The sequence below is a fragment of the Corvus moneduloides genome, chromosome 15 (genome assembly GCF_009650955.1).
Source record: "Corvus moneduloides isolate bCorMon1 chromosome 15, bCorMon1.pri, whole genome shotgun sequence".
Taxonomy (NCBI): domain Eukaryota; kingdom Metazoa; phylum Chordata; class Aves; order Passeriformes; family Corvidae; genus Corvus; species Corvus moneduloides.
This window is the reverse complement of record NC_045490.1, coordinates 7,665,625-7,693,036: the sequence shown is the minus strand read 5'-3', so window position 1 is coordinate 7,693,036 and position 27,412 is coordinate 7,665,625. Positions and strand designations below refer to the sequence as shown.

The following is a 27,412-nucleotide window of genomic DNA, read 5'->3' as shown; positions in this document are numbered from 1 at the left end:
TGTTTCGGTTAACTGGAAGCTAAAGTGGTAACTGAAACTTTATGTTTTGAAAGAAGTAATCTATACATGATTGGTTAAATAAAACATTCCACTTCAACACAGGAAGAACCAAGAAAGAAAAAATATAGTAAATAAGACAGACTCCTAAAATCTTTTATGTACACATATTTATTTGCAATTTTACAGTGGCTTTAGTACTGTTTTACGATAACGTTTTTGGAAAGAAAAAAAAAACCAACCAAAAAGCTTCAGAACAAGGCTTTAACTAGAACTACAGGACTAGTTATTGACAGTTTTCCTTATGAAATTCTAGTTTCCTAAAGAGTATCAGTCCAAAAAACCAATGAAGCATGACTGCTGTCCATAAAAAAAAAAAACCCAAACAAACCCCAAAAAACTTTCTAGTCATCCTGAAACCAAAGTCCAGCATCAGACAAAATAGCCACTGCATTGAGAGGAACATGTTCCTATTGCACAAGCATCGAGAATGAGATACGACAATCAAAGCCTAATTCTGTAGGCAGAAGAGGCCACATGTATCTATAGTTAGACTTCAAAGCACATCTTTCTTCTGAAATTATATACCAGACTATAACTGATATTAAGGCCATAAAACCAGAACACTGTAAGAAGTGATAGGGCTTGATGCTACTTTTGGTGACATTCAGTAAACAGAAGGTGGGAAAGAGGACCAAACCAACAAAGGATTGTGAGGGGAGTTAAACTTGAAGGCATTTCAAAAGAAATTCTCAAAGAACTACATTTTGGAGGGGGTTTGAGTCATTGGATAAAACTGGATTTCATAACTAATCACTCAATGAGCCTATTACACTCTTTAATAGCCCATGTTCTGTAATACATTAAATAATATATTTTCTGGAATTTACATTTTAATTTGTATGAAAACAGTTAATTATTTCTGCTTGTTATTCCCTCTTTAAAATAGACTAAGATTTGTATAATCTTTATAAATTATCTTAACAACCAGGTAAGGCTTCAATGCACTGAGTTAACTGCACACAGCTATCTCTGATTTGCTCTTAATTAGGCATCTTGATCACACTAAACTGCTAAAACCACCTAGGGAACCACATTGTGATTTAAAGAAAGGGATAATTAGGTATTGCTGTCTGTTCTATTTGTGTTCATTTGATTAGTGTATAAAACACCTGAAGGCAATGGCTCCAAAGAAGCAGTAGCTACCATGGAAGTTTAAACTTTTTACTTTAGGAAAATCTGGGAATCCAATGAAGCTGAAAATGCACATTAGTCATTTTATAAAGTTTGGCTTGCCACCAGTTAAGAAAATATAGGTATCAAAAACAGACAAATAACACTGCTAACCATCTGTTACATTTTCTTTTAAAAAATTAGCACCAATTTAAGCATCTGAATTCATAGAAAAGCTTGTGACACACTTGGGTTTTCAAAAATGGTTTTCCCAGTTAGAAGACAAGACAACAGCACATGCTCAGGGGTACTGAAGAGCTCTGTGATCAGCAACAAACATGATCTCTGCTTCAGGCAGCCAGCATCAAATGCTCTTCGTACCTGACTCCCTCCTCCTCTGCTTTGTTATCCTAAGGAGCCTGTGGAGTGCTGAGCTACTGCTCAGCTGGGGAAAAAAACCACAGGGACTTGCTCAAGGACACCCCAGCAAATACCAGGGGTTTGTTGGAGCATTTCAGAGCAGGGACAGTGTCTTCCTGTGGGAGTCACAGAGCATCTGCTGCAAGGGAGTCCCACAAGGCAGATGTCCTGGCCTCACCACAGCATATACAACTACTTTATGATGCATAGCCAAGAGTTAAGAAAAGTTTATTTGTTTAAAAAAAGGAATCCTAGTGCTCACAGTGAGCTGCCCTTGCTACAGGAACAGACATTGCTGTGTCTTTATCAAATAGATGGCCAGGTAGTCACACTGCCAATCAAGTGACCCACTCAGAAGGTATTTCTCAAATGATCTCTTACCATGTGTTAAATTTCAGCCCCCAAAAAGTTTCTTATTTCAAATCTCTGAAAACAGGTTTAAAGAAACATGCTGATCAACTCTATCAGAATAGCAAAGACTGCAACTAAAATTTAAACACATTAAGCATGTTTTCATTCCTTTTCACACCATATATGGTTGTATTTAGAAGAATCCTAAAGTGCTTAAACCCAGCAATTAATAAAGTTGATTTCTTTTGTGCAAAACTGCAAGCACCTTTTAAAAAAATAAGCAGCAGCATCAAGGAATAAACTTAAATAGCTAAATGGATTTTTCTCTATTTTGTTTTGAATTCTTGGACCAAAATGATTTGCCATCTTTTCAATAACAAATTGCAGAAGAGTGCATTTTATTAGTTTAATTTTATACTGGACACGTTATACACATGTTTGAAATAGCGGACCCAGAAAAATAATATCCACAAAGCAACACTGTGGGACTGAAATCCAACAACTGAAATTTTAGCTACAAAAATAATCATTTTATAAAACACAAACAGAAACAATGGTTATCTCTCCACTTTCCTCCAAAGCTAATATGAGAAAAGATGGTTTACTTCAAACATTATTTTAGCTCCAGACATTATTTTAGCATGCAGAGTGGGCAAAAACCAAAACTGATTTGACAACTTGTGTAAGAAGCTTTTAAAACATTACTCATGTAAAAGACAATCTAAAATATGTAAAATAATGAGCCAGAATACACTTTTTTTGTCATATTTCAACATGTTATAAAAAATAATTCAAGACACTCTGGAAAAGCAAAGAAATCACTAGATTCATTATAGAACTCAAGTCCAAATTCTGCATCTGGGTGCAGGTGTCCCTGGATCAAAACCAGTTTTGAGCAGGAATTACACAACACACATCCCAGGAAAGAATCTGGTTCCCAGTATATGGTCTCACTACGTTTAGCATCAAGCCCTGATAGAATCCATACAACACATGTAGAATATGCAGACAAAGGCAGCTCAGCATTTACCCAAACACCCTCTGCTGCTGCAAGGCTGAACCCGTGCTCCCCAACAACCACAAAGGTTTGTCTGCACCTGGAGCTGTGACCTCCGAGCTCACTCCCAAGTGGAGGGAGGCCCTTGTGACAACACAAGGCTCACCCAGCCCATCCTTGGAGACTCCATATGTCAGCTACATTTGGAACAGAGAAATCCTACTTCATTCATAAAATTGTAACTTTAAGGAAAGCGATTTAGCACTTAAGGTCCTTCCTTTAAGAAAGGAAAATTAAACATATGGAATCGCTTTTTTCTTTTAATTAATTTGGAATAAACATATATGCTCTGTTTGGATGTAAAAAAAACCAAAACCTCAAGAGCACTCTGGTTCCTAACGGCTTTTGAAACTCTCCAACCAACTAGTTAATTTCTAGTCAATGTTGAGTTTTTCATTTTTTTGACAAGAAAATGCAAGCCCCTGCAGGAAACATTACAAAACTTCAAAGGCTGTTTGCAAACTGTAGTTTCCAGTCCTTAGACTAGTTTAGTTTTTATGATCCATGCAGACAAAGCCTTAATTTTGACCTACACTTATCATATCACAGTATTTCCTCAAAGCACACTTACAGGCTGCTTACCCAGATTTCAAAATGCCAAGCTTCTCTTTCTAAGGCTTTTTTGAGGAGAAATTATATAAGCACAGATAAAATTAACTGTTTAAAACATACTCCATTTCTGCAATGCCATTCAGCTACTCAGTGTTCAGATGTTTAAGTAAAGTTTCTGGTAAAGTATCTATTGACAGCCAAAGATCCCTTTCTTTTTCAGGTGAGCAGTTAAGATTACAGATTGTATCTATGTTGACCACCATTTATTTTAGTCATAGTTCATAAATTGTCTATGTATGCTGCAGCAGTGGTAACACTATACAAAGTCTCTCAAAGGAAAGTAACATTCATGTTTACAAAACTGAGCTGTTTCCTTAATATATATGTATACACACACATAATCTTTAAATACATATAAATATTTATAAATGCCAAAGTGCAAAACAATGGTCAATTGCATCACTTTACATACATAATTTTAGTATTAGGAATAAAAGTGATTATATTGCACACCAAACTCTCCTTATTTTTAAACCCCTGTCAAGTTACATTGCATTTTGTTTTCCATCAGTGAGGAGGTTCTTGTGGCATTGACAACCATGCCACAAACCTGGCACTGAATTTCCCCTGCAGTCAGGAACAGGGATATGGGGAAAAGCTGCATGCAGTGCACTGAAGGCCTGCATGTACACTCTGGGATAACCTGGGAACTGCAGCATGCATCTGGCTGCTTTTGTGTATTGTCTGCATATGTGTCCTCTGGAAATCCATGTGCACTTGCAATTTGGTTTTGAATTAAAGTGGAGTCAAAATCCACAATACCCACAGACATTTCATGCATGCTCTGAAGGCATTCTGTAATTAAGCTTCAATGTATACCATAGCAAGAAGACATTAAAAAAAAAATTTAGGTATGAGACAGCTTTTCCTACAAGATTTACAAATAAACTCAGTTAATCTCAAGGTTGGGGTTTCTTGTCTTGTGCCATGAGTATATATTCACGCTAAGTGTATGTACTAGGAGAAGGTCAGTTCCAGTAATGAAGACAGGACAGTTTTGTTAAAAACATTAAAAGACAATTTGAATCACAGAATAATTTAGGTTGGAAGAGACCTGGAGGTCATCTGGTCCAACCCTCCATTGTGCTGAGCAGCCCAAGTCCAACAGGAAAAACTCAACTCTGCAAATATTCAAATCACATGGGGAAAAAGAAATAAAGATTTAAGTCTTCTAAAGCAGAAACTGTTAAAATGAACATAGAACAGTGCACCTTCAGCTGAAAAATTTAGAAGTCCTGAAAAATGAAATCCAGCAGATGACTTTGGTAATGAATCACTAATTGTTTGCTGTGAGAAGGTGTCGTCAGCTATTTTAACTTACACAAATAACAAGGACTGAAAAAGGCAAATGAACAGCAAACTGTACTGTTCTGCTATATGGTAAATAGGTATTTTTAAATGTTTCTCCAGTGACGAGAATGCACTAAAAATATTTCACATATACTGTCAGTATCCAAAGATCAGAGTAAGTTATCCATAGGTTTATAACCAAACAATAAGAAAAAACACAAGCCTCAATATCTTGCAATTCAATTAAACAGAATTTTAAAAACCAGAGATGCCAGAATAATTCCAAAGTTAACTACTTTTTTTTTTTTCCCCCCAATCTTCTGGGACATTAAAATCTTGGTATTTTTGCTACAGCAAATTAAGCTATTAAAAAGGGGCAAAAATTAATATAAAAGCAGTATTTGCATAAGGAGAAAGTGCTGCTTTTCTAGACATGAGGTCTGGAACAATGGACAGTTGTGTTTTACAAGGGAAGTATGTCAGTAATGCAGTGGCTGGCTGGGCCAGTATATGTTACAGGTTCTATTTATACATTCAAGACAAGAGTATCTGATCAACAGCTAAATATAGTGCCTTTAAGAAAGTGGTGTTTTACCTCACCTTGTACATGTCTATTACTCTTACAGTTCTACAGTTCAGTCACACACATGCACACATGAGATCCTTTAGCAAAATTTCACACCTGTGCACTCCAAAGTGAACGTGCACAAAGTCACAAGTGTGTGTTATAAAGCAATTTAAGCCCTATTCTACTGCAAATGCATTTTCTAATTCAACAGATTGTGCAATGTAACAGGCAATTTTGTATTATCTGATTCTGAAAACTGTATTGATAAATCTGTATGGAAGCAGCAAATAACCTCCTCCTCGTCTCACACTGCGTTTAGAAAAGACGTATTAAACACATTTTTCTTCTCAGTACAAATAGAGGGTTTCCTAAGGTGAGAATAGAGCTAAGCTCTGTTAACTAAATACTTAATTTACAAGTGACTCAGAACTACTGTACTTTTATTTCTTTAATTACTCACTGGATAGAATGGACCCATTAAAAAAAATGGAAAATATTTATGCAGCTATTTGAGGCTGCAAGTCTCTCCAAGTCACCTCTCCTTTTATCAGTTTGCAGTGAATGAAGAGCATCATAGACAAAATTTCCTTTTCTGTTTATGTTTGTTAAAGGATGAGTATCACAAGCTAGAAAATACAGAACATTTTAGCACACTGTTCTCTTCCAAACAGGCACTGCTTCACAGAAAAGTCACTCATCCTTCCTCAAGATTTATTTAAGCCACTGTATCTTCCATCCACATTTAAAAGACTGAAAAAGTTAGAGACACTCAGGTGAAATACAAAGTAATGGCTTTATGCTTTAAACTTCACATTTATCTCTTCTACAAGAAGAGAGAATTGCTGAAAAGTGAAGATAGAAAGGGTTTGATATAAAAAGAAAAAAGAAAAAAAACGTGCTATGTGGAAGAAAAACTGCCCTTTAAACATAGTACTGAGAGTGTTCCACATGTGAGCTCACACTTACACACAACATTCCAGTCGTTATATAAAGCAAACTGCCACAGCCACACATTAAAACAAACTTCATAGGGACTATACATTCAGAAAGCCTACCAACGAGCAATACTGTACTAAAATGTAAACAACCACTGTGTCACAGAAGCCTGCCAGCTGGACTGGGATTGATGAACCCACTCAAGAGGAGTTATTGGCTAAAAGTCTATTATAACTGCTCACCTGAAATAGGCTGAAACAAAGAAAAGCCTATAAGAGTGTCTAAATTTAATTTTCTTTTGTTCTTTAGACATTGATTTGCTTTCATTCTACAACATTAAGCAGGCAATTTCATAACAACTGAGTAAAAAAAAACAACAGGCATTACTTCAGCAGAACATGCAGAACATGGAGTTTTTCTACTTGGTTCCATTAACTCACAAGCAATTCAGGCCCAATGGAAACAAGAGTTCTTTTCCAAAGTCAAGTCTGCAGTCATGGCTGATCATCGACATCCTTCGAGGGGTCCTGTCAAGGCATCCAGGCTGCTGTCTGTGTCTGAGGCCAATGTTTGCTCTGTTGACATGGATGAAATGTCATTGATAGAAGATGACTGGGAAGGACTGGTGTTGCTATTCACTGCTGCATCTGTGCTAAGAAAACCAAACATAATAAAATCTGAGGCAAGACAATATTACAGTCACAAATAACTACGCTTCTGGGCTGTGAGCAGCACTTTCCCCACAGAAATCCATAGAAAATCAAGGAATTAATAAAAAAGGAGAAAAACAAGCACTAAGGGCCCCAGCACTCAAAAGCCAAGGTGACCTTTTAAGAGATTTTTATTTCTCTCCCTCTCTGTGGAGGAAAGGGAGAAAAAACTAACAATGTATAGTGTGAAGAGTGACTTGAGTGTCAAGAAATCTAACAGATAGAGTTAATAAAAGACAGCACAATATTCTGATTACTGAGCCGTGAGAACAGCAGCAAACACAAGGATTCAATCATGGGCACAAATACTTTGCACTGTTCAGTATCCTGAGGGAGCCCAAGGCTGTTTAACCCTGCAGGAAAGGGGTTCATGCTGAGCCACAGAACAGCATTCAGCACAGAAGTTACCTGAGCACCAGATGAAGTAACGTGGTGCTGATAACTTCATTTGATGACTGAGCCCTTTGGGGAGAAGGCAGCTCAGGGTGTCGCACACACAAGACTAATGAACTTTTTCTACAAGTTCGTAACAATTAAAAATCAGAGCACATGGAGTTCCAAAGGCAGATCCGTCTCAAGAGTCCCAAACAACAAAAACTTTGCCTACCTGCATTATTAAACAGGATTTCTTCATTCATAGACCAGCACTATGTGTGACAGTCACAGAACTACTGAAACAATGACTAACCTGAGGGCTGATCTTTTACCACACCATTCTTGCTCCTTTCTTCCCAATCCATAACTTCTTTGTATATTAATTCTTATGAGAGAATGGTGGGAGGAAAGAGAGAAGAGACAGAAAAAGCACTGTAAAATCACAGAGGATTTGCATACAATTCACATTTGTATCAAGGTACAAGGAAATGGTTAAGAGTCAGTCTGGAAGTAGAACAGCAGAGGTATTTATTTTCCCTCTTTCCAGCCCTACAGCAATAAGAGAATTATACAGATTTCATCAAGCATCACAGAAAGACATCAGGACTGTACCAAAATCAACATATTATATAAATAGGATAGCTGTCCACTTAAAAATAACAAATATCCCACCCCAAAATTTTATGTATACCTACAATGCACTAATATTAACTGTAAAAAAAAAAAAAATTAAAAATCAGATTTGGATTCAAAATATGATTCTATGGAAACCTCCCTGGAAATTTTACTTTGATAACAAAATAATACATAATATTTATTCTTGAAGAACCATTTCCATGGATGTATGGAGGAAAATCTGGATATTTTGAAGAAGGTAAACAGTTAAAATATTGCATGAAAACCCTCATTTACTAATCAAGGACAACTTAGGATACCTGAACAACAACCAGAAAAATACAGAGCTGTAACTTAAATCACAGAAGCTTGTGTAAATACCCAGAATCTTAATGTAACTTAGATAACAGTATCTAAATAGATTAAGATCTCAATTCTGAGTAACAATGTTTACAAATGCATTCAATTAGATTTAGCTGATCCATTTTACTTTTCCACCTTGCAGTAATCAAAGATGATTTGAAGCCTACCTATCTGTGCAGGCATGCCCTAAGGATAATATATGTATGTATCAGCCAGAATCAATATCTGAAATTTATAAAGCTGTTCTACAAAAGCAAGCAGCTTTCAAAGTAGTCATAAAAGATGTCTATTACCCTTGGTCTTGTGATGGCAGATGTTAAAATTTTAACTGCCTCACCATTTAATGGTTTTGACTAAAACTGTAAGGTGGAATTGATTTTAGTACCACAGTGCTGTTTACTCTTTTGTTTAAGTCAACAGTTTAATCTATTTGGTCAATAAATAAGCAATGAGATTAAAGAAAAAAAAAACACACCAAAGAACTCTTCTGCTATTTAAGATTTCTAGAACAAATGAACTAGTAAATATTGTCAAGAGATATGGCTTAAATAATGCACACTGAGAAGAGGCATGTTTCTTTTTCAGAAAACTCTCTATCAAGGAAAAAGCTATGCAGGTTACAATGGGAAGGGAAAATAGAAAACTGCAGCATTTTGTTGAACAGACTTCAGGATGCTACACATATATATGAACATACATACACCTATGTAATATTCACTCCACACAACATGTTTCCATTACTGATTTCTTTTCCTGTTGCCACAGGCAGTACTGCTTATTTGGAATAGTGGGGTCCAGTCTGTTACACAATCCAGCACATGCTGCAGCCACTCATTAATAACACAAGATATGACAATAAATGTAATTTGTCATGCTCACTTCTTACCTTTCCATTCTTCAATTGCATGTTCTCTTTCTTCCAACTGTGCATCATAGATTTGAGGTGGAGGCTACAAAGAAAAGAGAAGTCTATAGTGTCTACTACATCAGGTTAACACACCCAATCTTAACTAAAAAACCTAAAAATGACAACTTTTTTAGCGTTTTTTACCTTCCTTGTTGGCAGTTTATTCCCTATACCTCAAAGACACATTCATTTTAGAACTCCAGAATTTGCTTTTAAGTCCTGCTTTTAAGTCCTGAAAGGCTGTTTAAAAGCATCAACCAAAATTAAATTCATTGTAATGCTTTACAGGGCCTTAGAGCAAGTCCCTGTCTCAAAAAGCCCAGGAGTGCCACCAAACAGGCACCTCTTTCTGTAACTAAAATTAAATATTAACAGCCACTTTCAAAGTTATATCAGCTCCCCACCAGCAGCTGTTCTTCAGGTGATTCTTCCCCTAACGCTCATCTGAAGGCTTCCTGTGTGACTCCTGCTAGCCAATGAATGAGTTCAAAGCATGCTCTTGACTAAAACTAAAGGTATTTTTAAAGTTATTAAATTGGAATCTTAAAAATTTATTTTAGTTGCAAACTTACAGCTTCTGCTTCAGCTGGATCATACCAGACAGTAATATACGGATGACGTAAGGCTTCATCTACAGAAATTCTCTTGTCTGGATCTACTACAAGCATTTTTGACAATAAATCTCTAGCTTGGCTGGCTAGAAAGTAAAGGTGAAAAGAACACACATGTAAAAGAGCTGTAGAGTTTCATGTCTGACACAGGAAATGAATACTGGAACACAGGACATGCACTGCAACATTTCACTTCTTTTCTACAGAATATAATAAGGTGGATTGTTGGGAGGGGGTTTACTTTCTCAGTAATTATCTAAAGATAAAGCATAGCCCACATGAGCTGTATGCACTAGAAAAAGATGATCAGCAATAATTTCAATAACAAGTATTACTTTTGGAGAACATTAAATGACAGACATTATTCAATGGATTAAAATTAACAGAATTAAACAGAATCCTGGGGACAGGGAAATAGTACATATTTAGTAACTACTACTAAGATTCCAGAATTTGTCATAAATGAAAGAAACAGAAGATATGCAGTTTTTAATGTTGACATCTACTACAATAAATACTTTTATTAGGTTTTTAAATGAAGTGTGCTGCAGACATTTTAAATTAACATCATAGAAAAAAGGAGAGAAAAAACTCGCCTTACTTTTTAACTTGTCACGATCAGATTCTGATGGAAATATCCAGTCTGGGAAGAGCTCTTCAAACTTAATACCAGGATATTTTGGTCTGTTTTCTACATAATTCCTCACTGTAGGCTGCAGTTTCTTCATGAAGTCTGCTGATGGTGTTCCTAATTGTTCAATAACTTTATTCCATTGATCAATATCTGCACCATATCTTTAGGAAAATCAGCTGAACAATTTGAAGTCTGCACTCTACAAAAATACCACTTACAAAATCTGAGAAGCTAATGGAAACTTGAACAGAGGACACAAAGATGAACTTCATGGTAGCATCAGCAGTATTCTGAGCTGCCATGCAAAAAGCTACACTGACACAAAAATAAGACTCAGATTTTGTAATCTGAAGGACAGGCTGGAAGTGCTGCACAATGCATTATGCTTAAGTATCTTTTTCTAATTATAATACTTCTCTGGAGTCCAAAAGAAGCTTTATTTGGCAGTTGTATCCATAGCAAAACAACTCTAAGGTCAGAAAAGAAAGGCTGCTGTGGAATCTTCTGAAGTGCAATATAACATCAGGAACACTGAAAATTCTTGAAGGTAGAGAAAAACACACAAAAAACCCTAAAGCACAAATGCATCCCATCCAAAGTAAGGAATTTTGTACCTGTCTCCTAAGGAAATCAAGTTTTGGGTTGGAGCGTTTTGCAGGGGTGTAGTTGGATGGTTGGGGGCTTTTTTTGGTTGGTGTTTGGGTGGGGTTGGTTTCTTTTCCTTTTTCAACTTCAGAAAAGGTGCAGAAGAGTTCTGAACAGGAAATCCATATTCCAGAAGGTTCTGTACCAGGTTCTTTTAAGTGTATCAACCGTGGTAATACTCCCAGATAACTCTGTTCTTGAATTCAAAATTTAAATATTTTATAAGAACAGTATTTACAAGCCACAGGTTGAAATTGTGCCTCATGTTTCTTCAGAACTGTCCCTTCTCCCTCTCTCAAGTGAAGGCATTTTCCCCAGACATGGTGACACTCATTACAGAGATACCAGAGCCTGCTCTGAACCAGCCTAGCTGGGGAAACAAAGCTCATTTATCACAGTGAGAAGACACTGCATTAATATTCCTGATATTTAAGTCTACTCAGATCTACACTTTCCAGTTTTTCCTGATAAAAATGTGCAATTCCAGCAGAGCCTATCCACTGACCTTGTAAACATTAATAGCTAAATTCACAATCTAGCACTTCAACCTATCCATTCTCATAGACAGATTATGCAACTAAACAACAAATATGCTATACTTTGAATTAAGATGTATTTTAAAAACACTGAGGTGCTTCTATTCCAGTTAGTGTGTCAAGAATATAACTAGGATTGTATGTATAGTCACTGCTCCATGCTAAGACTTTAGACTTCTGATACAAAGATTGAAAATTTTATTTGCTTATTGAATGCATTCCAATGGAAAAGCTATATCAAAATCAAAATTAAGAAGTGAATATTGTTAACTGTCATGCTAAAACAAAACACAAAGAGAAAATTAACATACATCAGGAAATTTTGTTCCTAGCTGAGAAACTGATTTTTGTGAGATCTCCACCAACCTAGATTCAAGATGCTTCTCCTTCGAGTAACAGCAGCCTGGTTAGTCAGATAAACAGTTTATTGAGGTCTCAGAAGACTACAGGGAGGGCAGAAAACTTAATGACCTGTCCCACTTTAGAGGTAAAAATGGGCAAAAACCAGTATCTCAGTTTCAAAGCGCTTTACAGATGGTAAAAGTTGAAAAAAAAATTCTCAACATAGGATGGACTTAAAATAAGCTTCTTATCAGAAACTCAAGTGGGATTTCAGTATAAAGCAGGCAGAGTAAGCTCTCTGTGAATGACCTCACAGCCTTCAGACAAAGCCACTCTCCCCATTCTAGAGACTTCGGGGTCAGAAGGAATCAGGCATTTAATCCATTCCAAGTCTATGTGCCTTTTGGGACTCTGGAAGAAGAGAAGTTGAAAACAGAGTCCTTATTACAATCACAACAAAGCATGACTTTTCCCAAGAAAGCACAAATACCCCTCATGCTTTTTGCATTGGTCAGGCAATCAGTTTCCTTCTCCATACGGGCAGACAGAACATCAAAAACACTCCACTGCTGCCAGGCTTTTCCATTATTTCACCTTAAGTATCTACATTCCCTGGTTTTTCTCCATTTCTCGCTTCCACTGCAACAGCAACTGGTAGTAACTCAGGCCTACCCAGCACAGTCAGGAGCAGGTTCTGTGTACCCATCACCCTGGCAACGCAGAGCATTTCATTCCAGCCAGAGCACTGCTGCCAAGTATTCCAGAAACTCCCATCCACCATCTGGGAAAATACAAATTGCTGAATCTAAGAGTAGGTTTTCTGGAAGATAGTCAAGGGCAAGCACTGGGCTATGGGCTGAACTGAGCTCCCTCCTCTAAATGCCCAAATACTAAGACATTTTAAAATTTAACTTAAAGAAAGCAACCGAACAAAAGAAACCCCAAACACAATCAACAAATGGAAAGCTTCATGGCCATGCAGAGCAGCACTGCCCATAAACCACCCTGCCAAGACAATCCTGCAGCTGAAGGTGACAACCTGACCAACGCAGTGATCACTCAGGAAAAGCCTCAACAACATAAAGAGTTTTCAATATCTCACATTAAAGAGAACTGAAACTCTCACAAGAAACAAAAATCCCTGTAAGCACAGCTAAGCACTGCCCTATCAGAGGAGGAGACTCCTTGAAACATAGACTGGTGGAACTTCAGTGACCCTGAGAGAATCACAAACCGTAACTTGCATATTCAACAAGTATGATCAAAATTTCCTTCATTTATTCATGAATAAATCAAAATAGCCCATGCTGACAACATGCAGGTGAAAGACACATAACATCCATGAAGAATTGTGTTAGGTTGGTCTGAAGGCTTCAAAAGGTAAAATAATAAGTATAGAAAGGAAGAAAGGTAGAAAAAAAAGAGACTTATTTAACATTTAGTCATTTTACTACTAAATAATGCATGATCAACTGTTGAAGATCATTGTCATGAAATTTAGCATTAAAATTGGAAGTCCTCCTCTATAAGATACACAGGTATCTGTAAACAGGCACCTGATGTTTTAGTGGTGGTTGCTCCTTGCTAATGAGCAAAAATATTATATTGACTTAAAAAACTTGGAGTACAATTATGAAGACAGGTTCCCCAGAGAAGCTGTGGTTGCCCCATCCCTGGAAGTGTTCAAGGCCAGGCTGCACGGGGTTTGAAGCAACCTGGTCTAGTTGAAGTTGTCACTGCCCTTGGCAGGGCAGTTGGAACTAGATGGTTTTTCAGGCCCCTTCCAATCCAAACTATTCTCAGATTATGATTCTATGAAATCTTGGTCAAAAATATTGGAGGGAGAAATGGAAGAATAACAATCTTATAGAAAAAGTAAATACAAAATCAAATTCTCATAAAATGGGGGAAAAAAAAGAACCTACAGAAAAGTTTTCTTTTTATGTTAAATAATAATAATAAAAAAAGATCTCATGCAGTGTGCTTGCCATCAGGTCACCTTTGGCCAGCAAGCGCTATAAACAAGAAAAAAATCTGATTGAAACTCAAAAAATTGTGCAATAAAAATTAGTCTACTGTTAAAATAAATAATAAGCAAAATCCATGCATAGTTAAGAAGTAACTTTGTAGGCTTTTGCTTAAAACACTTATCTACAAAGAACAAGAGTAAAAAAGCAGTTAAGTATATTTTCTGTATTTCAAACCTAGCAGGATCTGTCTTTTAAACTACAAAAGCTGAAGCTCATAACACATTGGATTCAACTACTATAAATTGCATCAAATGTAGTCTACTAAGAAAATAAAATGGAAAGCTCAACAATTTGGTTAATGACACTAATTTCAAAGAGCACAGTGGATCTAGTAAAACATATTCTTGAAAACATTGTTTATACTTTTATACAGATCTAAGTAACTGTGTTTCTGTTGGAAGTGGAATGGGATTCAAGGATGACTAGGGAAGGATACGATCAGTGCCTTGGAATATCACACAACCTTTCACCAATTCTCCCATGATGCACCCAACTGACCAGATATCAACTGAAAATAAAAGTGAAATGATCAAATTATGAAGTATCATGAACAAATGTGAGGAAAACAAACAAAACCATCTGCATCTACAGTAAAACACAACAATGTGGAAAACCAAACTGCTCACATGAATTTTCAATCATATCAACACCAATCGACTATTCTGAATTTTGTTACTAGCATGTTGTAAAACATAGTCAGTGTTTACACTTGTGAAATGACCATGAAGAAGGATACAATCTCTTCCTGGGAACAGGACTTTATGGAGGACCATTTCTGCCATAATGCACCCAACAGACCAGATATCCACTATCATATGTTAGGTGCAACAAGGACAAAAGATTAAAGACATTTTCTTTTAAATACCACAATTACTTATTTGAAAACTCACACTGTATTCCCACAGTCCTGCAGATAATTTATTTTTGTCCCAACCAGAACAATCTCTGCTGAAGTTCTGATCCACATCAGTATGTGCTGTACAAGCTGCCTTCTGCACTAAATAAAGTGTTTTTATCATTATCAAGGGCCCAGCAAGGTCCCACAAGTCCCTTGTTTTAGACAGCCAAAACTACAGGTATACAAAACCATGGCATCCACAAGCTCTAGTGATAAAGCAAAGAGCATACAAGTCCAGTGCTAGGAAAAATCAGCAAGCAAACCCCCAATAATGCAAAGACAATTTCCTTGGCAGCAATTCCGTTGGCTGAATGTTCAATAGATTACAGCTGTGTTGGTTTTAATAATATAACACCCAGTCCCTTTGAGCACTATGCAGACTTAAGAGAATATAAGGCATGGTTTATGGTAGGGATCTGCAGCATATTTTAATATATCAGAGAGGTAAAAGGGGACACATTGTCAAAAGAAGATGTTTCAGAATAAAATTACGTTGATTAAAGGGTTTATTATTTATATATTGATATTCTGGTTTATTGTTTTTTAGTATCAGCCAGCATCAGTGTCTAAACAGTTTTCTTAGAATAAAAAACATGGCAAAAAGATAATAGATGAATATATGACAAGATATAACTACAGCAGGGCAGAGGGAGCAGTAAATGTTAAATGGAGAAAGGCACACAGAAAACTATTATACTCTCAACAAAAAATTGTGCTGTAATAATTTTGATTTCCAAAACCATGATTAGAATAACAACAAACTTGACAGGGGGAAATCAGCCCTCCCTCCTCTTTTTAAAGTAGTTATGTTCCAAGAGAGACATACTTTAGACAGATAATTTAAAGCATTACTCCATCAGCTTACCATTCTCTTTATATCCCATTCCCAGGATAACCTCCGGTGCTCTGTAATACCGTGTTACCACATATGGAGTCATCATGAAGTTAGTACATGCTGTTCTTGCCAGTCCAAAATCAAGGATTTTTAGCGTGCAATCTGATTTTACTACTATGTTGCTGGGTTTCAAATCCTAACAAGAAATTACTTCAGTTAAGGAAGGATTAATAATAATACCCACACACCCCCCTCCACAATCAGGATAAGCCAAAAATTCACTTTACTAACGACTGCATTTTCCTGCTCTGGTGTATGTGCATATTTATACAACCCCCTCCCTTCCTCCCTTTTTCATAAAAACTGTGTTCACAAAGAGTATTGTTAATGATCTACTACTACCTACTCTGTGGATGATACCAGCTGAGTGGAGATGCTTGATACCACAGAGCATTTGGTAAAGAAGATAAGACATTCTTTCATGATCCAATTCCATATGAATAACCTGGCACAAATTTGCATCCATCAGCTCCATAACCAAATATCTAAAGCACAAAAAAGAAAGCATTGAGAAAACTCAAGTCTTACTTTTCGTATGAGGTTTAAGCTTAGCATAAGAGGTATTTAAAAAAATTCAACTACTTTGCTAACCTAAATGTCAAAAAGCCAATGATAAAAAAACCCACACATGACCACAGTTACAAAGTAAAATTAGCTATACAGAATGTTATACTATTAAAAATTAAGTGTTCAATATTCCGTCACAAAATACTAAAATTCCACTAGTTTTATAAACAGTAATACAGAGAATAATTCTATCTTTATGCATCATGAAAAACTAAGACTGAGTGAAGATGATGCAGAGATTGCAGATATTGCAACATAAATGCTCTTTCACTGCATTTTACTCTAAAAAATAAGAAAACTAGGATAATCACAGTGAAAACTAAGAATCATAAAATAATTTTCAGTTGTCATCTACTTACCCTCTTCAGACACAACACTCCCTCATTTACCCAAGCAGCCTATTCACAACAGCACATTCACTGGAACCTAGATACCCCACCAATCAAATGGCCATGAATCCTTTCTAGACCAACTGATAATGCTTGAATAAAAAAGAAATATATTCAGTTCTGAATCGAGGCCAAAATACTGTTGTGCTGATGTGACTGGTACAGTAAAAAATTGCTCTCACGTTATCCAGACCAAGTTATTATCCTGAGGTGATGCATGCAGCTGAAGGACAAGGCACAGAAACCAGATGCATGTGCAAGCAAAGTATGGCAGGCTGATGAATAAAAGGTAAATATCCCTTTTTTATTTCCCACTTCAGCTTTTAGCTACTCTTGATTTTCAAAGCGTGAAGTCTGTAGGATACTGGAAATCCATCTCTAGGGCTTAGGCCAGTATTTGTCAGAGAAAATGAAAAAAATCTAGTACTTACACATCCTGAAATTCTTCTAGTGACTTCTGTGGTGTAAATACATTTAATAAACTAATAATCTATAAAATAAAAACAAACATTAGAAGAAACATCTGCTTTAATTCACATAAAACTCCACTACTGCAGAAGTTACTATGCAAAATGAAGTGCACACTGTTACTATATACACAATTTGAATGTTACTTGGCTGCACTTAATTCACATATGCTGAAAAACTGCCAATTCAGAAATAGTTCCAAACTGCAGCATGTGTGCCAAAGCAACCAAGATAGGACAAAATCACTTCTTTTCTTTTTTAAAGTTATATGACTTCTATCTCCCTCCCTAGTACCTGAAATATATCCTGTTTCCCCCCCATAAATAATAATCTCTTCTTTTAAATCACATGCTGTGCAAGGAATTTTAACCAAGGCTGTCCAACACCACGTGCACAGAGGTGCCCCACGCCATCCCATTAAACTTAGATTATGATGTACTATTTCCAGAATTGCTAAAATTACTGTACTGCCATCTTTAATAACCACCTTGCTTTTATTCTGCTACATCTGGGCCTCACCAAAAGCTTACTTAAAAAGCAACCCTGAAAGGCTAATTGACTGCAGGAAGTTTGACACTTGACTGCACAACTTCAATGACCAGCAATGTTTTAGTTCATATTAGTACCAGAACACAGCAGTCACATAAACCCTACATTCTTATATTTGAACATTGAAGTATTGACATCAAGACTCACTTAAGGGGGTTCAAAGATTTCAAAATTCACAAGTATTGTCCATAGCCTTTCACTTTTTTAGACAGTGCTGCACCCCCAAAAACCCCACCAGTTAAACACTGTATTTAATAAAAATCTTGCCTAAGCTCAGAAGATTTAAATACAGGGAAGTTACAATGGTCAAAGCCACAAACCATCCCAGTGCCAAACAGGCTTTGCTGCAGATGACTTAAAAAGGGCAAATACAAGAGACCAAGGCTTGGTCTCTAAAGCTGACACTGATGGCAGCCCTGTACCAACAACACAGCAAAAACCTCCTCCCCTTGGCACTTCATACCCCAAGCAGCTCACCCAAAAACTGAGCCATGCATTGGGGAGAACTGCATTGCCCACAGCAAATCTTTCCAGTCACTATTTCCATTCCTTTGGTTACTAACAGCAAGTGAGAGAGCAAATCCTAAGCTTTTTTGATAACACACAGTAATGAGAAACACAAAGCCCAACTCACATTTTTGTGATTGACGCACTTTAAAAGAACGAGCTCTCTGTAGGCCCTTTTCGCGTGGGTTTGGTTCTGAAAAGGACGACTCAGCTTCTTCACAGCAACATTGATTCCAAGCACTGTATCAAATGCAGCACTAGAAGTGTTCAAAGACAAAAAGTTGAAGTCTGTTGGGGGGGAGGGGGAGGTGCAAAAGGGAGGCAGAAGTGAGGAAGGAAAAGAAACCAAGATTTAAGACAAAGTATATCCACTAACCTGTTGGTACAACATCTAATTTTAATTCAGAAAAGAAACATCCTTTAAAAACTACACATCCTTTAATAAATACAAGTAAGTCAAACAGAAGCCACTGACATTCATCAGAGGTCTTCCTGATCTCCTTTCTGTCTTTAGACTCAAACTGCTGACTCAAGACTCACACTCAAAATTGCAAGATCTAAAAATATTTTAGGCTTATTTGAAATCAAGAAGCATTCCAGCTGCCTAGTCTGTATATTTGGAATACTTTTTGGACACTTTTGCTGACTGACAATCATTTAGTATTTGCAGTGGAAATTTCTCTTTGCTAAAGGAGAATGACAACAATGTCTCCACAATCCCCTCTGCAGGGATCAATATTCTCCTGTACATGGATAGTTTGCAATGATAAAAAACTGTAGTGCCTAGCAGAAAATTACACTCATCTGCTTCTGGGTGGAAAAAAATGCACTGAATTGAGAACTATGGAAAACTCAGACTGAAGGGAGGAATACAAGAGTTTAGAAGTGACCATGACCATTAAATTTACCCTGTTTTTCAGTTGTGTTTGTTCCTTCCCTCTGCAGTTTGAGGTCAAAGTTTACACTTGCTTTAATAGCTATAAGAATCTAAAGCTAAAGTATCTGTACAAACAAAACAAGACTAAAGTGGGAATATTCTTCATTAGTTACACAGACTATTTGGCAAAATATATGTGAATTCCTAGCACATGCTACTCGGGAGATCGAGTCTTAAAACAGTTTCAGTTTGAAATAAGGATTCCCACATTACCCTATTTCCATTTAATGCTACTTTCATAGGGTAGGAAAGAATTCTCATTCACATTTTTTCCATGCACATTTAAGCTCTTTGTGAGCTCCTTTCCTATCTCATCGAGATATGTGACACCAGACTTAAAAGGACCATCACACTACATTACTATAACAAAAGGTACAGCTTCCCTCTGAGAACAACAATACTCAAATTATATCAAGTTTCCCAGCATAAAGTCGCTGCTTTGCCTCCTGGAAAAAAGCAAAACCACCACAAAGCAGGGCTCACCCAGGAGATGCTGTGTTTTCTTGGGACATGCCTCCAAATTTGAACCAACGTGCCACTTACCCTAAAGAGTTGCTAGCATTTATTTCAGCTTAGTTCTGTGAAATGCACAAGTCATTACTGAATGCCATGACCAATCTCTGATTTAAAGCCTTTATGCCTGTGCAAAAGGAAACACAAAGTGGGAGGAAAGCAACTGGCCAGACAGTTGGAGAAATTATTTTCCTCCCAAACATGAAAGCACTGATATTTCAGTATTCATCCAAAAGATGTTACATGTAAATTAATTTTTATATGTCAATGCCTTTAATGTTTAATGACTTCCATATGTTAATGACTATACCTGTGAATTAGTATTAAATCAGTAACCAACAGGGTCTGTATGAATTAGCTGTAAATCACAGGGCAGCAGTGGATAGAGGAATAATTTTAGGGGAAGTGCTCCTCTGTGATCTAACAAATCAGACGTATCAAGCCTCAGTCTAAGCACATATGAAGAACTCCACCTGAACCTCTTATTTTGGAGATTGACTAGAAAATTTAGGAAATCAAGGACAAGAAAGGAAAAAAAAAGATGTCAGGAAGTTAAAGACAAAAGTTATTTTGATTCAGTTCAAAATAGATTACCAGACTTCAGATGTATTAATATTTAGGAACAAAGAAGTGCAGTAAGTTAAATATGTGTGCTTTGTACATAAAATACAAAAGGTATATCCAGTTTCTCTCCTAGCCTGTTTGCAGTGTGAGCTAGGAATATCCTCTAAATAACAACTGAGTTACTTTTTCATCTTCCTCAAGCTCTCATTTACTTTTTTTCCCAAGCATATATTTTTAAAACTACTTTTTTTCCTACATTTTAATATCAAAGATAAAACTACATGGAGCAATACCAATGGAGTTTCCCATTAAAATAATGGGGAAAAAAGCACAAATTTAGACCTCTCCTAGCTAAAGTGACACAGGCGGTATTAAAAATTTCTCATAAAAGGAATAAAATCCGGACACAAAACTCCAGAAACACTTTTCCTAATTTTTATGTTAAACATGGGATGATTAAAAAAATATCACTTCTGTGTGTTACACTAATGACTTGACAATTTTTTCAGCCAAACATAGCAGGACAGCACCCATCTTACACTGAGTTTTCTACATTTTACTTCCTAATTTTTTGTATCTTTCCCTTGAGTAAAGATTTTATGAGAAATTAAGATGTTGCACCTTGTTCAACTTGAGTTATTTCACAGGAAGATGAAAATTTATGCAATGTTTCACTCTGTTGTTCCATAAATCAAGTAGTTTCAAAACAAGTCAATATGTCAAATAATTTCTTCTTCCCAACACATTGACCTTAACACTACCTGCATTTCATTTTGAAGCAGGGACATAGTCAAAGTCATTTGGCTTAGAAATGCTCTGCTTCTAATGAAAGGAGAAATACTTTCAACCACCCCGAATTCCTGCATGCCATCTAAAGCAAGCATAACTCTGAGAACACTTATACCTGGAAAATGTCAGTACTATACTAAATCTTACCCAAATCCTAATGGCCAAGATCTAGGACCCCCTCATCACTCAACCCACTGAAGAAGAATGAAATACGGTGTTCTCGTTTTGCTTGGTCATCATCTATCAGCAGGGCAAGAGGGCTATCTAAAAAATTCTAAAATAAAGACGCTCCAACAAAAATGCACTCTTTTCCTATTTATATAACTTATTATGGTTATGAAAAGGCCAAGAAGACATGGGCAGGTGCTGTACAAGAAGTTGTTCACAGTACATGAGTCATCACACTTATTCTGCAGATTTTATAGATGAAGACAAACTGCAGGCTGGATTCAAAGCACGAACAGCCCACCATGTGCTGTGATTAAGTTAATATCACAGAGTTCCTGAGTACATCTGTTTGCTCCCCTGTTTATGGAATGAAAACCCACATCAATAAACATTTCTGCTGTTACCAAGTAAGTCTTGCCCAACAAAATATGGGCTGGCACTAAGCTGTGCAGAATGGATTGCTGCAGTCTAAAAAATATTTGAAAGTGTTTACCTTTAGCTGGCCCAGAGGTGTGGTGCCATACAAGAGACTAAGGTTCAGGATCAGCCTAAGGACTCCCACGTCCTGGGCCAGTGGAGGCTGGACACAAAGCTGGGGCGACACACCAAGGGAGAGCCGGCCAGCCCAACCCCTCACACAGCATCCCTTTCTGGTTAATCCATGGAGTGACAATGACACTGATTTGCCTCATCCTGCCAGTTAATGGCAAGGTACTGCATTGATGGCTCCTAGAAATGGACAGGAGTGATTGGGAATAAAAGAGGGGGAAGAGAGGGGGCCATGATGAAGAAACGAGTAAAACCCAGAATCTCTCACCATTGTCATACCTTACACTGCAATATGACAACTACAAGGGCAATGGGAGAACTAGAAACAGAAATAAAGTGGTTAATGAGAAATGAAGAAATCTGTTGACCATTCTAATCTATGCAGTTATCCAAATATTAATTTTCCCTAAAAACAAAACAAAATAATAGGTTTGCACATGAACTATAGCAAGAAATTGGTTTAGAATTTATTTAGTCTATAACCCTGTAACACAAGAATTTATTACCAGTGTTTTATGTTCTGGTACCTCTACCACAAATGCATGCAAATTCTGCTTTATATTTATAGCTTTTCATATTTAAATAAAGTATTTATTACTCACCAAACAATGCCCTGTGCCCCTGATCCTATGGGCTTCAATTGCTGGTAACGTTTTAGTACAGTGAATGTTGAATCTGCAACTTGAACACTGTAAAATTGACTATCACATTTACTGTCAGTCATGGTGCAGCGTCATGTAGTTTTGTCTCTCAGGGACCTGGCAAAGTTTTCAAGATCTTAAAGAAAAAGAAAGAAAACAAATGTTCAATATCTCACTAATTTCAGGCAGACAAGATGGGAAATAGTATACATATTTTAATACATATTAATTTTTCAACAGCACACCATTAAACAAACATTCTTTCAGTTTTGTGCATTACCATTGCTAATGAAAAGTACTTGCAGACAGACAGCAATTACAGCTTTCACACTTTAAGGGAATGCATGTTCCTACTCCAATCCCTCAACAAAAAGCATCTCAGTAAACAACTGTATAAACAAAACCACTCAAATACAACTCTCTACTCCTTGAAGGTTACTCCATAACTTAGAACTACTACTATGTGCTAGGACTGTACTAATTTCTGTATTACAGAAAAAAAAATTCAAAAATTGTGTTATTCAAACACTGAGTACATAGATAAAAGTGACTGCAGACATCCATGGAGTCCATGGACAGAAAGAAACGGGGTTTTAATAAAAGACTTGGTTAAAAACAAAACTGCCCCCTAAATCCCTGTGGCTGCTGCAATTTCTCCAACATCCCTTTCAGCATTGTTCAGCAGGAAATTTCAAGGAGGGCTCTGCCTTCTCACCTCTGCCAGGTAACCCTTCCCTGACCTATGGCAACACATTCTCCTTCCCATTTTATACACACCACAACACCCAACACTATCAGTGTCCTTACAGTACTACAGAATTAGAGTTTTGTGCTACAGTTTAAAAGAGCCACAATATTATTTCCTGCCACAATAGAGAGTAAGTCAAATCCATCTGTCAAGAATGAATTAGAGGTAAGTAATCACATCAGAGAGCACAGTAATGGACTAAACCTCTTTAGCTCTGATGTACTACAGTAACAAGAGCACAGACCACCAGTTTTCCTGGGTGTCCATCCCCCTTCCAAACCTCACAAGAAAATTACCTCAGTAATTACTGAAGAATTTGCTAACAAATTCTCCCCTTTATCATTTTACAGTCACTATGACAGTGCCATTAGAGCCCAGAGTGATTTGCACAGGCAGATCACTTGAAACTTGTTCCTTAGAACAGGAAATGCAAGCAGCCCGTTCCCCCAGAGCAGCTGGGTCCTGTGCTGTCTGCTTCGGCTACAGAAAGAACAGCTCATCTCTCTCCTCACTGGCCCCACCAAGTATCTGTGAGCCAATGCAAAATAGGAAAGCCTCAAGAGCAACCCAGACACCCACCCTAGAAGGGCACAAAGCCACAGAAATAACTTTTAGTTGCTTCAAGAATTAGAATCCGGATTTCTCTCTTCCTCAGTGCACGTAGGAGGGAGCAGCATCTTTTCCATGTTTTATGTCAGCAGATAAACTCAAGGAATCTGCAGTAAAATAGGTGGAAGACCTCCCAATCCTATTAAAGACTAAGTTTAAACCAAACTGAAATAGTCTTAAGAGATTGTCAAGAAATGTCTAGAGTCCCTTTTACTTTCTAGTTTCTCCAAATCTATGCAGCATTTTAAGAGGCAGACATTCAACTGGGTCATCTCCAGCAGCAATTTAGACAGTCAGTTTACTCGACATTTCCTCTTAGAAGCTTTAGAGGAGAAACAATCAGCAAAGGGAAAATGCAGGCTACCAACTTTCTGCCTCTGTTGCAGGGAGAAGGAGGGAAAAAACAACATCTCCCACACAATATAGGCATATTAGAGGCAGTCAGATGCAGTTCCACAGCCAGCTCACACTAACGTGAGACCAAAGTGATGCCTCAAGAGCAGTTCCCAGACTTCCCCAGTACATCCCACTCTTCTTTCCAACCCTTTTCATTACTCCAAAGCTATGCTTTCTGAGGTACCAAATTTTTTGATGAACCATTCCTGAGCAGCTATGGTATTTTCACTGAATCTTCATTATCGGAAGAAAGGCACAGCTGAAAGGTCAAGATCCTCCCTCTGCAAGGACTTAGAGACAAAACCAAAAAAAGTACAGGTTTTGCATAAACTGGGTATCAAGTTACAGGATATCAACTTGTTAGTTACACAAGAAACTATGCTGTACCTCTTCAGGGGTTAATGAAACACTTTTCTGTAACAGAGATAAAAAAATAGGGGAAATGAAATTATCCTGAAAAACCCCTCCCTTTAAGAACCCTTGTCTGCACAAAGCCACCTTTTAAAAATCACCAGGCAATCAGGAAGCATTTTAGACAAGACCCACAGAGAGAACTGAGCTTCAGAACACACAAGCTTTATGTACTTCAACATATTTGCCATTCTCTGTGCAAAGCACCTCTCCATCTCAAGTCAACTTTCACTTGGGCTTCAAGTTGCTTGGATGCATCAGGACATATATTACTTCACACATACATATTAATGTAAAATTAGGTGCCATGATCTGTTCGCAGGACTTCAGACAATCCATTCTGGGGGCAAGAGCCACCAAATAAAAACAGATTTCCTGCTGTGCAAGGAGGAAGTATATCTGTCAAATAAGTTTCTTAGTCCTTATCCATTATTCTCCTACTAGAAAAATAACCAACACATCAAACCTGCCAGTAGTAGGCTTATATAGAATTCCAGTGAGAAATCTTTAAAAGCTGAAAGCAACTGCACTATAGAATATATCCTATATTATACAGTCACTTCCCTAAAATATATTTATTAAAATGGCAACTTGTTATTAACCAGATCTGTCCTCTGGCTATCTTCAAGTCGAAAGCATATGAAACAAACAGACTGGGAACGCATTCCCAGAGTTGTTTTGGTTACAGAAATGTTATTACTGACAATGAAACACAAGAACAACATGAAACTTAGCTTGATTTCTAAGCCTTAAGCTAAAATTCTACTGCTGACAATATTAGCAATGAATACACACATACGTAGGAAATGTGTGTATGAAAACATACGGGAATTCTGTGCAGAAAAAAAAAAGAAAATCTCCCCTTATTCCCTTCTTCACCCTTGCAAAAGCACTTCAACCTCAGGTGTGCTCTTTTAAGGACTATCATCTAATAGTGTCAAGGGGTATTTTTAATCTTTACAGCAATATATAACAAAAGGTAAGAGTCCAGCTACAAAATCACAGCGAGTTACACCTCACTCCTCTACTCATAACCTTTAAAACTAAAGTGTAACAAAGCACCAGCTGAGTAATGCCGAAGGATTACAGCAGTTTAGAGGTAGTTTGCAACTGCAAACTCTTGGAAAGCAGACATTCTTCTTTAAGCAACCCACGTTACTACTGACCAAACGAAGATTTCACCACTATCTGCTACACACACACGCGAACACTGAAAGAATCTCAGCACTCTGCCAGGGCAAGTTGGGGTAAAGAGAGAAAAAGTTTAAACGTGCATTTCGCTGTTTATGTAAGAACCGAGCAAAAATACTCTTCTCATATCTTTCCTAAAACTTCTGCTGAGAAATCGCTTCGGCTCCAGAAAGCCCGGGCTCGACGCGGCCCATCGAGCGGGAACCGCAGCCCTCGGTCCTGCTCCCCTCCCGGGACGGGGCTCTGGGGACCGCCGAGCGCGGGCCGGCCGCACACGGGCACCGGCGGAGCCGGCACGGAGCGAGAGTGGAGCGGCAGGAGCAGAGGCGGCTCCCGCCAGGGCCGGTACTGCGGCACGGGCAGGGCGGGGGGCTCGGCCAGAGGAGGGGGGGCTCGGCCAGAGGAGGACGGGCCCGGCCTTGCCGCTCCCCCGCGTCCCTCCGGCGCGGCCCGGCCCGGACAGCGGCCCGCGGGGCACCCCAGCTCTGCCCGCGCCGCGGCGGGCGGGCGCCGCGGGACAAGCCGAGGACTCCGTCAGGCCCAGGGCTCGTCCCGCCCCGGCTCCAGCCCCGCCGCCCCAGCACGCCCCTCACGGCCACCCCCTCACCTGGGTCGGACACGGCGGGACCGGCCCCAGCCGCCGCCTCCCGCTGCCCCAGCCACAATGGCCTCCCGGTGCTCCGCACGGCGCCGCCCCTGACTGACAGCCGCCCTGACCAATCGCAGCCCCCCGCCGGGGAGCTCAGCCAATCGGACTTGGGGGCGGGACCTGCTGGCTGCTATATAAGGGAGGGCTCTGAAGGCCCGCAGTGACGGGGCAGTTCGGCCGCCGCCCCCCGGTCGTGGTGTTGTCGCGTGGCGTCAGACTGGCACGATAATCGTGATGTCATCTTATGACGTCAGCCTGTCACGAGAGTTGTGATGTCATCGCATGATACCAGGCTGTCGCGATAGTCATGATGTCACTTGATTGCAGCACCATGTCATGACTGGCTATGGCACCCATCCTACTGCCAGCTCCTCACAGCTCCAGCAGGCCGGGAGAAGCCCTCCGTGACACAAACAGCTGCCATGGACAAGAAGCCCTCAAAGTGGCAGGATGACATCGTATGGTGGCAGCCTGTCACCACGTCACAACACACCACGGCCTCGTTGTGCTGCTGCACACCCTGAACCGCTGCTTCTGCCACAGCCCTGGAGCACGGACTTCCCACAGCTTTTCCAGGGGGATGGCTCAGAAGGGAAGGGATTTATTCCCTCCCCGAGCTATTTTCAACCACACTCAAAAATCGTAAGCCTTCTGTCCATTACATACCCCCCACCTTGACATGAGAACTGCTTGTTTTTTTAAAACAGGTGCTGCCTGAAAATAAACTCCATTTTCCACCTCTCCCAGGAGTGATGAGACCTTTCATTTCTGTGATTTCTGTTCTCACAGATGATTTTAGAAT

The 27,412-nt window shown here is 38.5% G+C and overlaps 1 protein-coding gene across 3 annotated transcripts; it reads right to left on the bottom strand.

Annotated features, from left to right (window-relative positions):
* Nucleotides 1-150: 150 nt before the first annotated feature.
* MAPK9 (mitogen-activated protein kinase 9) lies at nt 151-26,660 on the bottom strand. 3 transcript variants are annotated; one of them, XM_032124656.1, is made up of 12 exons: nt 26,569-26,660; nt 22,568-22,742; nt 18,573-18,702; nt 17,353-17,411; nt 16,312-16,450; nt 15,936-16,101; nt 14,909-14,980; nt 10,587-10,769; nt 9,947-10,071; nt 9,354-9,417; nt 7,803-7,874; nt 151-7,051 (listed from the first exon to the last, which is right to left on the bottom strand). In XM_032124656.1, exons 2-12 carry the CDS (start codon nt 22,687-22,689, stop codon nt 6,909-6,911), a joined length of 1,275 nt encoding a protein of 424 aa, XP_031980547.1. In that variant the 5' UTR covers nt 22,690-22,742; nt 26,569-26,660; the 3' UTR covers nt 151-6,908. The 3 variants fall into 3 exon arrangements, with proteins under 3 accessions (XP_031980547.1, XP_031980546.1, XP_031980549.1); XM_032124655.1 differs by lacking the exon at nt 14,909-14,980 and adding an exon at nt 14,609-14,680; XM_032124658.1 differs by lacking the exon at nt 14,909-14,980 and adding an exon at nt 14,609-14,680 and having other exon boundaries at nt 6,701-7,056.
* Nucleotides 26,661-27,412: the final 752 nt, after the last annotated feature.

Coding starts and splice junctions, on each gene's coding strand:
- MAPK9 (XM_032124656.1), bottom strand. CDS start 22,689: ATGACTGACAGTAAATGTGATAGTCAATTTTACAGTGTTCAAGTTGCA. Junction 16,102..16,311: donor CAGCTGGTATCATCCACAGA/GTAGGTAGTAGT, acceptor ATTTCTTGTTAG/GATTTGAAACCCAGCAACAT. Junction 10,770..14,908: donor CCTGTTCCCAGGAAGAGATT/GTATCCTTCTTC, acceptor GATATGGTGCAG/ATATTGATCAATGGAATAAA.